The following is a 15071-nucleotide window of genomic DNA, read 5'->3' as shown; positions in this document are numbered from 1 at the left end:
CCAGTATTGTACTTCTACGTCACCTCACATAAGCGTACAGCCTCGTTCACTCTTCCGGTGTCAAATCCCACCCTGCACCCGCTCATCCAGCCACCCAGCCAGATCCACACACAGACGCACAGGAATATTTGACGAATTCAGGGTTTTTAAAAGCGCTTGTCAAGGGCGCACTTTTAAAATGACAACTTCAATCAATTTGGTCTTTGGTTATGCAAGATTTCGAAGTGTAAAGGTAGTTTTGGAGCTTTTTTCAAATTTCATTTCATAGTGTTATATAATATTACTATTGCTGTTGTTAACGGTATTGTTATTTAGTTGCATTAGCTGTAAGTATCTTACAGTGAAATGAGCTTCAGTGTATCCACCGCCCCGTAAAACTATAATTTCTCCGCTGTGCGTTACTCATCTGCCTCGACCCGTCTGGATGAGAGCAAAGTCCTTTTTGAACTGTTGTTTTTAACCCACTGTGAAAATAAGTCAGTTAGGTTGTAGCTACAAGTGTGTTTTTATTTTTACATGGTTCCTGAATTTTTGTCTGCAGGATCAGCACAACAGAGAATTGGCCTGTGTGGTTTTTGTCCCCCCCCTCAGTTAAAGCTGCGTTAACAAAAAGTCTTGTGCCGAGAACCCGTTAAGTGTTTGTTAGGATCTCTCCGCCTGTTTGTGTTTTCGTTTCACGGGAGCAAATGTTGACGTTTCCTATTTCAACAGTTGGCTTCATCTTCCTTCAGCTTTTAAAAGCTTTTACCACCAAACTCATGCAGATCCTAGTAAAAAAAATGTGTGGTCAGTGTTTAACTTAGTCAGTCTGTGTGCGACACGTGTTTTTAAAAAGCACATTTATTTGAGTTGGTCAGGTCTTTTCAAAGGTTTAGTTTTGCAACGTTTTTTTTTTTACTCTGTTTTGTGGGCCTTTTCAGAATGCATTATTTTATTTGACAGTGTGGCGTCATTCGCCCCCTAACAAAACATCCCTCACCCTCAGAAACGGATCCGCTGAATGCAAACAAAAAGTCCTGCTCACGACCTGTTTGCAGTGTAGCTGGTGGAAGGTGGTCATGGATGCGCTGCAGACCGCAGGATGTAAATGGCCCTTGTGTTGTGTCTCTGTTTTTCAACTGGCTATGGCCGTCCAAAGTTTAACTTTAATTTTGAACTTGTAACCAGAAGACTTTTTTTTTCTTTTGTTCCCTCCCAAACAGGAGCCTGTGTAAGATAATTCTTGTTGCAATGAAAGCCTTTCAGTACAAAGCAACCCTCTTTACTACAGGATAAGAAGATGAAAGGAAAAAAAATCAAAGAAGTACATGTAAATATTGTAGAGGTGTTTGTTTCTCGTAGAAACACACCGACTTCAAGCTGTAAATATGTCGTTCCTTTTCCTCTCTCGATGAGGAGGAAACATGTACATACCTTCCATTCATTTATTTTTTATTGTTTTTTCCTTTTAATTTGATGATTATTTTAATATTATTTGCAATATTTCTCTTGTATTAATGCGTTGGACCCTTTATTAATGGTGCATTAAAATATTTTTTAAATAAATGAAAACGTCATGTTTTTCTGTAACTGTGTCTTACTACTGTTCTGAGGTCAGAGGATTTTGTCTGTCAAGTGTTTTACACTCAAGATAGGAGACACGTACATTACTTGCTGATTAAAATGCAGGAAGTTGCTGGCATTTCCTCTTTGAAAGAGTTGAAATCAGCTCCTTATGCACCTGCAACTTTGATAGTTCCTGTTTAGAGAAAACATGTTGAGGAACTGCTGAAATTTGGCCGACGAAATGTCTCAAGTCTCTAGATGAAGCAAAGAAAGGCCGATCTGTCTAAGCTTGCAGCGCAGGTGTGACAGTTTAAAATAAGATTGCTCCATCTGGCTGATAATCATTTGCCCTTTCTTCTCTGTAAATGAGCTGTGACTTGTATTTTCAAGGTGTTTTACCAGAACTGAGCTGAACTGAGCTGACCTGGAAATAAGCACGCCACTTGTTTGTTCCATGTTTCATTTATTGGCTTTTCTTTCTTCATTAAACGGAACAAATTAACAAAAATACCCAATAACTTAACATTCTGAGTAAAAGGAGGTTTTAACAAACCTAACATTAGATATAAATATGATGTTATACTCGTAAGTAGACATTTACATTTGGATAAGAGATATATATATATATATATATATATATATATATATATATATATATATATATATATATATATATATAGTTGTTCATGAAAAGAAATAAACGTGTTCACATCTTTACTTACAAGTGAAGTGAAAATGTATTTTACAACCTCTTGTGTGTTGACTAATAATCACATTATCATGATCTATAACCGTGATTATAATGCATTATAATACGGAACAAGACTCATCATAGAAAGTGTTACATTTTTAACAGATTTTAAACATGAAGTTTGTTTCCAGATCTGAGGGAGAATTGCATGCGTATGTGAAATTGTTTATTACAGTCCTTCTGTTGCTCCAGAGGGAACGACTCAAAGTCTGATGAGCTGAATAAGAAAACAAAGTAAGTTCAAATGTACTTTGATCGTCCTGGGTTAATGTGTGACCTGGTGGGGTGTAATGGCCTTTGACAGACTAAAGGCAACTCATATATGGAGATGAATCAGAATGTTTTTTTCTCAAAAAGGTAATTTAGTGGGACTTCAAGTGCTTTGTGTGTTTGGTCCGTTGGAGTGGGCTCAGCTGAAACACTGCAAATGCAGTTTAGTGCATACCAACCTCATGTGCACACTCACTATTATATGTCCTTACCCCAGTGGATGTATTAATAAATCATTCTACAGCTGCTCCATTTTCGCATGCACTTTCAACTAACACAAGTTTGAACTAGATCAGTGACAGGTAAGAACGTTTGGGTTGTGTGACCACTAAACTAACTAAAACTTAATCATGAACAGCCTTTATTAATTATAAATGTATTAAGCATAACTCCACACTTAGTGGCTTATTGGAAAGTGAGAAATCCATGAGAATCTATTATTAGTCCATTTTACTACTTTTATAAAGTAAGACTTAAGTAGTCCATCCAATAATCACTATAATGTTGTATCATAACTAACTTATTCTATTATTTACTCTATGTATTATAATGTCCCTAAAGTTGCTAGGTGTGGAAGAAGTACTCAGATCTAATATATTAAATTAAATATGTGTATTTCTAATACTTGTAATTTCTTAAATTAAATATGTGTATTTCTAATACTCCGTTAAAAGCATAATATATATATTATATTCCTATAATTATGAATGTGTTCATCAGCTGATAAAGATGGGGCTACTTTTAAATACTATATATATATATATATATATACATATATATATATATATACACACATATATATACACAACCTACTGGGTGTACCTATAGCCAAATAATATAATAATATAATAGTATACTATTAAAGCTGTCGTATAAATGTAATTCGGTAAAAAGTACGAATCACTTTGAATGAAAATGGAAATACTTGTACAGTTACTTGAGTACATTTACTTCCCACCACTGTAGGAATGTACTATAAATAGTTTTAGTTTACATGAAACCCAAAACATCATCTTTTCCCATACGTAACGCGTTGTCATGAGCAGACGCGTGTGTCGGTGAAACTACGTGTCAATAAAGGTTGACCCAAAAAGAAAAAGAAAAAAGAAAAAGGGAACTCCTCTCTGTGGATAAAGCGCTGCTGGTTGCATCCTGCAGCTCAGAGTGCAGACTGCAGCTGTCATGTCGGGTCCCGTGTATCTGCTCACCGGAGGTTGCGGCTTCCTCGGCCGGCATCTGCTGAGGGTTTTACTGGAGAAGGAGGACAGCCTGGCGGAGGTCCGGGTGTTTGACAAGCACGTCGACTTGAGTTTAAATGCACTCGGAACAGGTAAGACGTCCTTTCACGTTGGAGCTCATAGTTTCAAAGTGTAAAACTGTAGTCTACTGTAGTCCATTTAATGTCAGGCTCTGCAGCTGCTGGTTCACAGCGTATCGTAGACTGTTTCTGCCTGAAGATTGTCTCAAATTCATAGACGATTCTGTCATCTTTTTAAAAAAAAAAAACCTGGTTCCTGGCAGTCGATGTGCGTGACGCAACTTTTCTCCAATTGCATGTTTGTGTTGTGATTCAAATGGTTTTTCTTTCGTGTTCATCTGCATGTTTTATATATATAGATCCTAGATAGATGTGCACTGTAATCATCCCCAGGGGGAAATGTGTTTGTCACAGTAGCAAGCAAGGTTACATACAATGTATACTCTATATACATTAATATAATGTATATATATATATGTATATATATATATATATATATATATATATATATATATATATATATATATATATATATATATATATAGCAAATTAGCAGAGTGTATTAATTTAGGAAATTAAACAATAAAGGAAATGCAAAGTATATGCAGTGTATATGAAGGGAATATAACTTGTATGTACAGTGACTAACAAACAACAAAAGTGGTTGCAAGGGTTATTTTAATCCAATTCACTGAGATACTGATTAACCTCGACTTGAAGTCATGAACGGATTATTGAAGGGGGACAACAGGGCACAGGCTCAGGGGCCAAACAGGTTAGGGGTTCCCTGAGCCTCAAAGAGACACAAACAACAAAAAATACAACAAAAAGAAGCAAAATTGCCATTAAAAATGTGCCACCTGGCTCTTCTTATGTAGGAGGGGTGGGGCCCTTGTACGTCCCAGGGTCCAGGGGCCCATTGTCTCCTTATCCGTCCATGAGCGTTCGGTTTCCATCACTTTTCAGTAACATGAGAGGCTCCTCTCGGGGCATTCACATCCATATTCTGCGTCTCTGCATGGAAACCACAGTCACATAATTTCCCTCGCGTGCTGTGTGGTCACTGGGTCAAACTGCAGAGCTGCCCTCCTGACTGTGAGCACTTCCTGTTCCAGGGTAATGACGTTAAATAACTTGTCTGTGACGCCTCTCCTTGCTGACCTATTTCTGTTTACTGTCACTGTCGCCACCTTTGACCAACAGTGACACTCATTGCAGGGTGCAGGAAACAAGATGTATAATTGTGTTTTGGGTTGAAATCTGAGCTGATTTGTATCGGTGAGAGAGTCTGTAATGTAAAGACTGTTATTAGTAAAATTACAGATGCGCTCTCCAGAATGAGTGTCTAGGTTACAACATTATCTCTGACTCTGTGTTCAAAAGTCCATGTCGACTTCAGAGAGCTACAGGACTTTACTCGTTATCTGTCAGTATTTCAAGGACAGGAAGCCAAGGTAAACCACACGTGACCTTCATAGATGATAAGGAGACTATGAGTTGATTAAAAACAAAGACCTCCAAATGAGTTAAATTCATCAATTTCCTGCATCTTTGACTTTCCTGATAAAATATATTTAAAGTCTACTCAGCTGATTTTATTCAAACAAAATTAAGTAAGTAAAATGTAATCAATAAAGAACATTTCTTGAATTCAACTCAATGTGATTTAAAACTGTACATAGCCTTTTTTATTAGGTGAAGGTTAGTATTATTTATTTAGTAGATATTAATTAACACAAATCACAAGTTTTACAGTACATTGCTGCCTGAATGAAAAACATTATGAATTCCCTCAAAGAATACATCTCGAGTTCAATTGTTGTATAGCCCAAAATCACCAATTTGCCTCGCTGGGCTTTATAATCTATACACGTAGTTTTTTGGAGGTGGTTTTTCCTGTTCCGATGCGAGGGCCCTGGGACAGGGTGTCCGGGGGCCCTGGGACAGGGCCCTCGCATCGGAACAGGAAAAACTAGCCACAAAAAGAACCTTTCACAGGGAAGTGAGGTCAAGTTTAACGTGATGATATTCAAGGTGATAGTTACTTAAGAAGCAGGGAGGGAACTATCAGTGGTAAGAATCTACCGGTTTCGGTCTGATACTGATGCGGCTAGCTGGATCGGGTATCGGCAACAATAAGGCCGAACTATTAACTTCAATCTATGTTTATATACTAGAGATCTTATACACAATAAAGGCAAAGCCAATAGAGGAAAAAACTACTACTGATAACATATCAGTATAAAGAGAATGACGTTACATTGATTATTACATGATGAACAGATCAAAAGGAGATTTTAATCGGTGGGTTTTGAAAGCATCAATTGACTCAGCGGTACAAACGCAACACAGAGATCGTTTCACCTCAGGCACTTGAGGAAATTCCAGATGTCTCCTCAAATACTGAGGAATTTCAACTCGTGCACCATCGAGAGCGTTTAAAGTGACACAAACGCTTGTTGATCAACATCGTGAAAAGACAATGTTCAAATGAGTTTTGTGTTTTTCCAACAAATGAAGTGAGTTCATTCTTCCCAGACTTTGTCGAGCTCTTAGGAAAACGTCCCTGATCCAGGGTCAGATGCGCCACACCCGGGTTTTGACGTAATGTCTTCCTGTTCCTCCCTCAGAGCGGACGAAGGTCGTGGTCATCCAGGGGGACATCGCGGACTACAGCAGCGTGTTGGAGGCCTCCCGCGGGGCCGACGTCGTCATCCACACGGCCAGCTTGGTGGACGTTTGGCACAAGGTCCCTGAAACCCTCATCGTCTCTGTCAATGTCACAGGTGAGACTTCAAGGGAGTGACGACAAAGGGAGGAAATGTGAAACGAGTGATTCCGATTTATGAATTCTTTACATTCTTAAAACGGAAACCAGAAAACGGAGGAAACCCACGCCTTCTCCTGTGTTGAAGGATTTTCAAGGACGTGACTTCCCCCAAGTGTAAAATCATGTTTGACATAATTAAGTTGGTGAATACTGAGAAAACATTGATCTTGGTGTTGCCCATTTCTGGAGTGACAGATACTCTAACCAAGTCTGTTATCTAATTTATGTGCATTGAACAATCCAGGTCCTATCTGGTTAACCCTATTAGTGCAAGTTATATGGGAGTTTAAGTGTCACATGATTGTATAAATGCTGTATAACAGGACGGCATGGAGGACACAGAAGTTAGGGCAGCGCAGCAATCACAGGTCAATTCTGCAGGTTTTTAATTAAACAAACACAAAAGTACTGAAAAGTTAGCTCTGTCCAGAGCTTTACTAAACTATATCAGCTGGGCCGCTAGCCGATTTACCGGCTTAATCTCCGTTATGAAGAGGCGAAGCCTCTCTCCTGCTCCATTCCCCCCTCCTTGCCTTTTGTCCACCTCCCTGATGAGATCAGGATCAGGTGTGTCGCCCCACACCTGATCTCAATGCTCTCCTGATGAGGAGTGGGTGGAGCCTTCTGGCTGGAATGTAGACGCCAGACACTACCGTTCCCTTCAGGCCCTTACAGATTTTTGAGGGGATTCTTTCAGCCCGACAGGAATTCAACTCTCTTAAATACAGAAAATAAATCCTATATAATCCATGAGCAGCTTTTAGCTTCCTCTTTTGGGGAACATGGTTATAATAGTGCTTCCATTAATGGTCTACGACTTAAACTTGTTGTGAGTGGCATCTTGAAGATGCCTGCGAGATGAGTGTGTCACTTGTGTGGAATCGGGGGCTGTTCGGGAGCTGAATGCAGCAAGATTGGTGTCACTGCATTTAGATTGTTTCGTTTATGGCTATTGGAATTAATCGTAATGTATTAAAGGATAAGGCTGCTGATGTAATATCTATATGTATTTTTCTCATTGTCACTAAATCCCATTAAAAAAAAAAGGGTAGTGGTAGAGACCTGTCTGTCACAAGGTAGCCCTGCCCTATAAGCATACCCTACTTTATGCTCCATTTTATTCAAAATGGGACCATAATTTATTATGATTGAGACCGTAAACTAGTGTTTACAAGGGAGAAGTAGAGTAATGTTCTCATAGGCTTCTATACAATCCACCTTCTTTTTGCAACCAGAGTAGTCGCCCCCTGATGGCCATTAGAGAGAATGCAGGTTTATGGCACCTCGGCATTGACTTCAATTTTCTGACCCGGAGGTTTACGACCGATCCAGACTGGTCACGTTAATGGAGCCGATGATGAAAACAGTTTACATAGTGTCGGGGATTATGTTCGTGGGTCGAGGCTAAAGTCTGTGTCTGTCCTTAAAGTCTGCGGTGATTCAGCAGATGGATAAAGCACACTTTTGTCATCTGTTTGTTGAAAGTATATAGTCTCTCCCAAAATACACAGCTGTATAAATTACTCACGTCTGTCTGTCTGGAAGTTGTTCATGTTTTGAACTGCTAGCACTTCCTCAGTAAGCTTTAATGTTGTGCTAATGTCATCAAACCTCTACAGAATGCAAGTGTTGTCCGTCTGTGTAAAGCAGAGGAAGTGGTTTCATTCTGAGGGTGGTACGCTCTAGATTCCTTAGGCTTAGAAATATTACAAGAATTTCATATTTTCCCCTGGGTTGGTTTCATGTTAACTCCCTCTTCTTCAGCCTCACAAACATAAACTCACTCTTCCTCCCAGAATTAGTAGGAATTGCAGGTGCAGGATACTTGACTCAGTACAAGAGTTCAGAACATTGAACAGTATCTAGACTTTCCAGTCAGAATTTATTTTACTGTTGACATTAAAGACTCTGTGATTTCTGGCCTTAACCTTTAGTACATACCGGAGATTTGAACCCTGCTGTAAACCAGAGTCTGGCCTCCGGTCTTTAAAGACAGAACCCCCAAAACAGATGGTTGCAGTACCTTGAATGTATGTATTCACTTCTACTTAGCAGGTGACTGCTTATGGTGGAACGTATATTTGTACATTGTGTTTAGTGGTAAGATCAAAGGGCTGCGAGCACGGCGTAGACTCTTTCTCTTATTTGTTACTCTTGTTTCTGATCAGTGGACAGAAAACCTTCAGAATACACATTTAGGTGATTATTGTACTACTTTATCTATTTGTGTGTGTAGATCCTAAATTCACAGACGGTTACCATTTAGATAATGCCTCATTAGTATTATCTAAAGGTAACTTTCAGTGAATTATATATTATGGCTTGGAGATTTGCAACTCTCTTTTTACTCATCTCTCTAAAACCTCTTTTCATCCTAAATTATTTAAATCTAAAATTACAGTTAATTCAGAGTTTTGACAATACACAAACTAGAGATACCGCCTTCACCAACCAATCAAGTTTCAGATTATATCCTTGTCTGTCCATGATTTCATCACTTTATCCTGTTGTGAGGCTGCGTTCTGTTTAATGGCTGGACACTGATTGTTTTTCTCTCACTATTGTCATTAATCCTTATTCTCCTGTTTTTTATGAAGCACTTTATAGGCTGCATCCTTGCATGACAAGTGCTTTTCAAATAAAGTTATTATTATGTCCCATGTTAAACTTCAGGTCACTCAAAGTTTCAAAAGTATTTTTGTGGAAAGCTGGAAAGACCGTCACAGTATTTCCTCCACTTTGCAATGGCCGTATTTCTTTCCACCACCGGTCCACTTTTCCATAATTGAGTCCAGGTTTGAGAAAAACATGTTTTCGTCTTATACCGGCTAAACAGAACACGTGTAGCTCTCTCCTTTGCATTCATTTCCTGTTGACCTTCTCCTTATGGGTCCAATTATAATTTCATCCTGTTTTGGGTGATTTAAATCTTATATTTCGATGTTTGCAGGCGCGCTGAAAACATCCAACTGTGTCAAAGTCAGTCCTGTGGCTTTTGTTATTTAGTGCTCTGTCCAACCTCGGTCACCTCCATCTCTTAGATGACTGAAATGTTTTCTCTTTGCTCAGGAACGGAGAACGTGATCAACGCCTGTGTGGAGTGTGGCATCCAGTGCCTGGTCTACACCAGCAGCATGGAGGTGATCGGTCCCAACGTCGACGGAGACACCTTCCTCAGGTGAAGCTCAAACTAATGTCATTCTGGTTTTACTTGTCTCAGTTGTGTTCTCCTCACCGAGCACACATGATTACACTCGGAAAGACTTTGACTCTTGCAGTTTCTGTGGTCACTATCTTGTAGTCGTTCTCATTTTTTCTTCTTCTAATGAATGCACCATCGTGGAAAACCCGAAGGCCTGTTGCGAATAGATATGATCAGGTGGAGACAAAAGTACACAGTGTCCAGCTCCCTCGTTGTATAATCAAGAGGCTTTCAAAGCCTCGCTCACTATCTCACTGTTCCTCTGTAACGTTTTAGATTAGACCATCTGGTATGTCAGACATGTGTTACTAAACGCTGCCAGTAAGATGTCTGCAACCTCAATTTTATACACGCTTGAGCAGTTTTCATGCTATTATGTAAGAAAAGGTTCCTGTCTCAGAGGAAGTCTATTTCTTCAATTCATGATAAACTAGTGGAATCTGACTTGAGTTGACTGAGTTGAATATTTAAAAAAATATGTTGATCAAAGACAAATTCTGATCGAGTCGTAATGTTTCAGGTGACTTAAAGGTTAAAATGCAGTTCATTTAAATTTGAAACATGTATTTGGATCAGGGCTTAACAGCATTCTGTGACTTTATTTCAGCTACTTAAACAAATGTAGTAATTTGAAACAGTCACTGAACTAATATTAAAACGCATTCAGGCTATATGCAGCCAATTAAACACAAAAAGTTGCCCCACCATCCTACTACCTCTGAAATATTAGAGATTCTTTGTATACATAAAGTAAAATACACATTTTAGTGAAGCTTCTGAACAGACTTGTGTTATGACAGAAGGACACAGAGGTTTTATTCTGAGCTGAGCTTGATGCTGTGTGATATTTGAATGTGAAGGCAAAAACCGCCGTTGAAAGAAAGGATTGACATCAAAGCAGTAACTTCAGATAATCCTAATTAACAAACTAATAAATATCCAACCAGGATTAAGAGTCTGACACACAGTAAACCTCCAATACTGAAGCAAAGAGGAGATAACGGCATGTCTGGCTCTGTAATAGAGAAATGAAGAAAACCACGGTAACTGAGCCAGAGTTCACGTCTTCTCTTGCTGGACCAGTTTCCCTTTACCTTTTTTAGGATAAACAAACTCAGAGTATTCACTATACCTGCTTTCTGAAACAACCCTGATTGTGTGAGTCAGAGCTGACGGATTGCATCATTCTGTCTTCAGGCACTGTATATTTACTGAAGGGAAGGAGTGAGGAAAAAGAGGTTAAAACACCAAGGAATTCTTTGAAAGATGAGAACGGTATGGTAAATACATGATCATTAGTAATTGGAATAAAATGTACAACAGTATGGAGAGTAAAAGATGCGGAAGAAAGGAAACAAATACATTTTTGGTGGCAACCGTCCAGCATCCACCTGCTTTGAGCGTCGGTCATGACATTCCTCGAGATGGTGTGTGTGTGTGTGTGTGTGTGTGTGTGTGTTTGTATCTGTGCACATTTTGTGCGTTTGTGTGTGTGTGTGTGTGTGTGTACTTCTGAATAACATTAATTATATCAATGTGAAAGAATGAACCTTGGTCTTTTGTTGCTCTGCCACTCGTTCCGCTCTGTGTCCTTCGCTCTGTTCCTCTGTCTGTGAGGCGTCAGATACAAACATTCCATTCTTCTGGGAAGGTTAAGAAAACACTTCTTGCCTTCTGCTGTCTCCCCTGACTGTTTAACTCTTTCTCTGCAGGGGCAATGAAGACACACCTTACAAAGTGAAACACGCGATGGCCTATCCTCGGAGCAAGGCAAAGGCAGAGAAACTCGTGCTTGAAGCTAATGGCACCAAGGTACTTTAAGTTTAACAGTGTTATGGTTTGGGGTGTTTTTATTGAGCCGCATTTATTAAAAGCACATTTTACCAATAAATGTTAAAGACACACAGTGTTGACATAAATATCATTAAACCATAATGATGCAGAATGCCATCCAGATTGTGTAATCATGTTTATTACGGAGTACTATCATCTTATAGATTATATAATATATATTACATCATAGTTTAATGTGTGTGACCCTCTAATGGTGTCAATGGTCAAAAAATTAAGAAGCCAAAAATGTCCTCAAAGACAAGTTTTGAGCAATGGCTTCAAAGTTACTTTAACTATTTTCCATTCGAATGCCATTATCTTATGTTTGCCTGTGGGGCAGATGCATGCTATTTCAACTGTTTTCGACTAGGGGCATCGCTGCTGTATTGGAGCGCTGCAGTGTCATTGACATATCTCAGACTGAGAAGAAATCCCCTTGCATTTCATTATTCACAAAATAATGACATTCTTCTTTTAATAAAAAAAGAAAAGAACGGTGACATTATGAAAATATACTGACATTTAAAAGGTTAAAATTCTGAAACTGAATGAATATTTAGTAGTTATGATTTTTTTTTTTTTAAGTGAGACAAAATGCTGCATCATCCCCTTGTGGTTTTGCTGTGGTGTAACTCCTGCTTTTACAATGAAATTCCAAAGAAATCTACCCTTTGTTTATTTTTCTTCTGTGAGTCTTCTGTCTGATTTTCCAACACTGAATCTTGGTTTTGTCTCCTCTCCAGGTGAAGGGTGGAAAGTGTTTATACACATGCTCTCTGAGGCCGACGGGGATCTATGGTGAAGGGCACCAGCTGATTAAAGATTTCTACAAGCAGGCTGAACAAAGGGGAGGCTTGATCGTCGGGGGAGTCCCAGAGGACACTGAACATGGACGTGTCTACGCAGGTAAGATTACTGTTTTGTGAGTCAAAATCACAACTTTAAAGACACATCAAAGTGTTTCCTGAGAACAAAAACAAAGTAACCTGAGAACCACAACAAACCTTGTTGTTTTGTGTCTCTCCTGTAGTATTAGGTCTCTTTGTGGTCTCTCTGTGACTTACCTACCAGGGGCCCCTAACCTGTTGGGCCTGTGCATGCTCAGTTTGCCCACTGAACAATCCGTCCATTGTGATAACAATAGCATGTGATAGTCTCGGCACACAAATCTTGACAGCAGTATGAACACGTTAAATAAATCTCCTTCCAGGTGTGCTGATAACATTTTTAAACCAGCTTCAACATGCTGGTGTGAGTGTAGATGAGATTTTGTCATTCAGTCATAACATCATGACATCATGACTAAGTTAGTAATCATAAACAGTGCATGTGAGCATGACTAGCAGTCAACATGCATTGTACCTGAACAGATGCTGATGTTACAGAACTGTAATGCAAGAAGGAGCTCCAGTTGCTACATCGTAACTATTTATGTTGTAAGTTCCCTGTTGGTACATCAGACACTGCAGATATTTTGTAATTTGTCGCCTGTACTCTGCTGACGTCAGGTTGTTGTCACTGTAATGTTGCCATAGCTGTAAACTCAGCGTATTTACTCAAGTGTTGTACTTGCACACAACTTTGACGTCAGGGATTTTGTCTTTTACACCACTGGATTTTATTCACTAGCTTAAGTGGAGATTATTTTGTATTATTCAACTTTGGTTCATGGCATGAATATGATGTAAAAGGGCCTGGCAGAAGGAAACAATGAGGAGGAATATATATTGCATTTTGAGAATGAAGTATTTGCGCTAACGCTAGTAGTTTGATTTGTTTTTAACATTTCAAAATGAAATGTGAAAGTGTGTACAACCAGTGGTGAGAACGAGGAATCATCCTTCAAACTGACTACTTTATTCTTTTGTCACTCGAGTGTTTTGACACTGCTTCCATCATGCACTCTGGTATTCACCCACTTGTTTGCGTTTCTAGGCAACGTGGCCTGGATGCACGTACTTGCAGCCCGAGCCTTGAGGGATCGCCCACAGACAGTCGGCGGTGAAGCCTTCTTCTGCTACGACGACTCGCCCTACAAGAGCTACGAGGATTTCAACATGCTGTTCCTCTCCACATTTAACTTCAGAAGGGTGCGCATCCCCTCACTGGTGCTCTGGTTCATGGCCATGATGAATGACTTGGTCCGCTGGATAACGAGCCCCTTTTACAACTACACGCCGTTACTGAACAGTTACACTTTGGCCGTGGCTTCTACCTCCTTTACCGTCAGCTCCGATAAAGCCCAGCGCCTCTTCCAGTACCGCCCTCTGTACGACTGGGACCAGTGTCGCTCCCGCACACAGAAATGGATTGACACGCTTCCTCTGGATAACCCCAAAGACTCCTGATGTGACGACAACGCACTTCAGAAGCTGCCATGTAGACGTTCAGGACTCCAGAAGTACGCCGTTAATAAATAACGTGCAATAAAAGCAAACTGTTTTTAATTTCATCGTTCAGTCAACCAGCTTATGCTCATGAAGAAAACATAATTAAAGCATTTGTTCGGCTAAAGAACATATGATTCAGTATTTGATTTTGTTAATTTTTGTTTACTGGCTACAACCACTGACCAGGGACTATGCTTTCTGTTATTGCTGAATATGCTTACTCAGATATTAAACATTTTCACATCAGATATTGTTTAACATCGGCATGAGTAATTATGACAAATGTAACACTTTACACACATTTACTGGACTTTATATAGACGTTCAACCTGTATTTCCGTAATATATTATTGATGGCAATGTTTCATAATTTAAAGAATGTTTTATAATTGCATTGATGATGAAATGTATCATGTTTAGTTTCTTTCATTTTGTTTAATTTTTGAATAAAATAAAAATATTTAATATAATCCACATGGCTTTGCTGTTTATGATTTTGCACTTGATTCACATTACAGGGAGAGGTTGCTTTGTTTATATTTCCATAACTGATCTCATTCATAATAACAGTTTGAACAGTCTGGAGACCTGAGTCGTGATCTGAAATCATTGGTTTCATTTCAACGAGAGTTTCTTTACCAATTGCATATGGTTACTGGGAGTGCTCTGCTCTGCCATTTCCATGGAGACCATGAACTTTGTTTACGCACAGTACAAAGGGCTCGGTTTTCTTTCTATAGGCTTGTGGAAACTTGTCGTCAGACTCTGTCTTACTCATACAATCTAATACCATTCAGCTGGTTGTCAAAGTATAGGGAGTTCCCTTGTACAATTACTGGTGTCCCCCATTCTTGTGGTTTTTACCATGGTAATCCTCACAACAATCACATGCCTGCTAGTGTGAAAAAGAAAGCAGAGTAATTACTCACGATCCCCACACAGAAACTATGATGGTCTCCCAAAATAAAATAGTTTGACGTTGAAATTATCTT

At 39.2% G+C, this 15071-nt stretch overlaps 1 protein-coding gene across 1 annotated transcript; it reads left to right on the top strand.

Moving 5' to 3' along the window:
* Positions 1 to 3748: 3748 nt before the first annotated feature.
* Positions 3749 to 14485, top strand: hsd3b7 (hydroxy-delta-5-steroid dehydrogenase, 3 beta- and steroid delta-isomerase; the record flags this gene model as incomplete). The annotated part of the gene is made up of 6 exons (XM_079232556.1): positions 3749 to 3896; positions 6455 to 6610; positions 9724 to 9832; positions 11569 to 11668; positions 12433 to 12595; positions 13625 to 14485. The coding sequence occupies 6 exons, from the start codon at positions 3749 to 3751 to the stop codon at positions 14035 to 14037; spliced, it is 1089 nt and encodes a 362-aa protein (XP_079088682.1). The 3' UTR covers positions 14038 to 14485.
* Between the last annotated feature and the right edge of the window lie 586 nt (positions 14486 to 15071).

The sequence above is a fragment of the Taurulus bubalis genome (genome assembly GCF_910589615.1).
Source record: "Taurulus bubalis genome assembly, chromosome: 17".
NCBI lineage: Eukaryota > Metazoa > Chordata > Actinopteri > Perciformes > Cottidae > Taurulus > Taurulus bubalis.
This window is presented reverse-complemented; position numbering and strand designations above follow the sequence as displayed.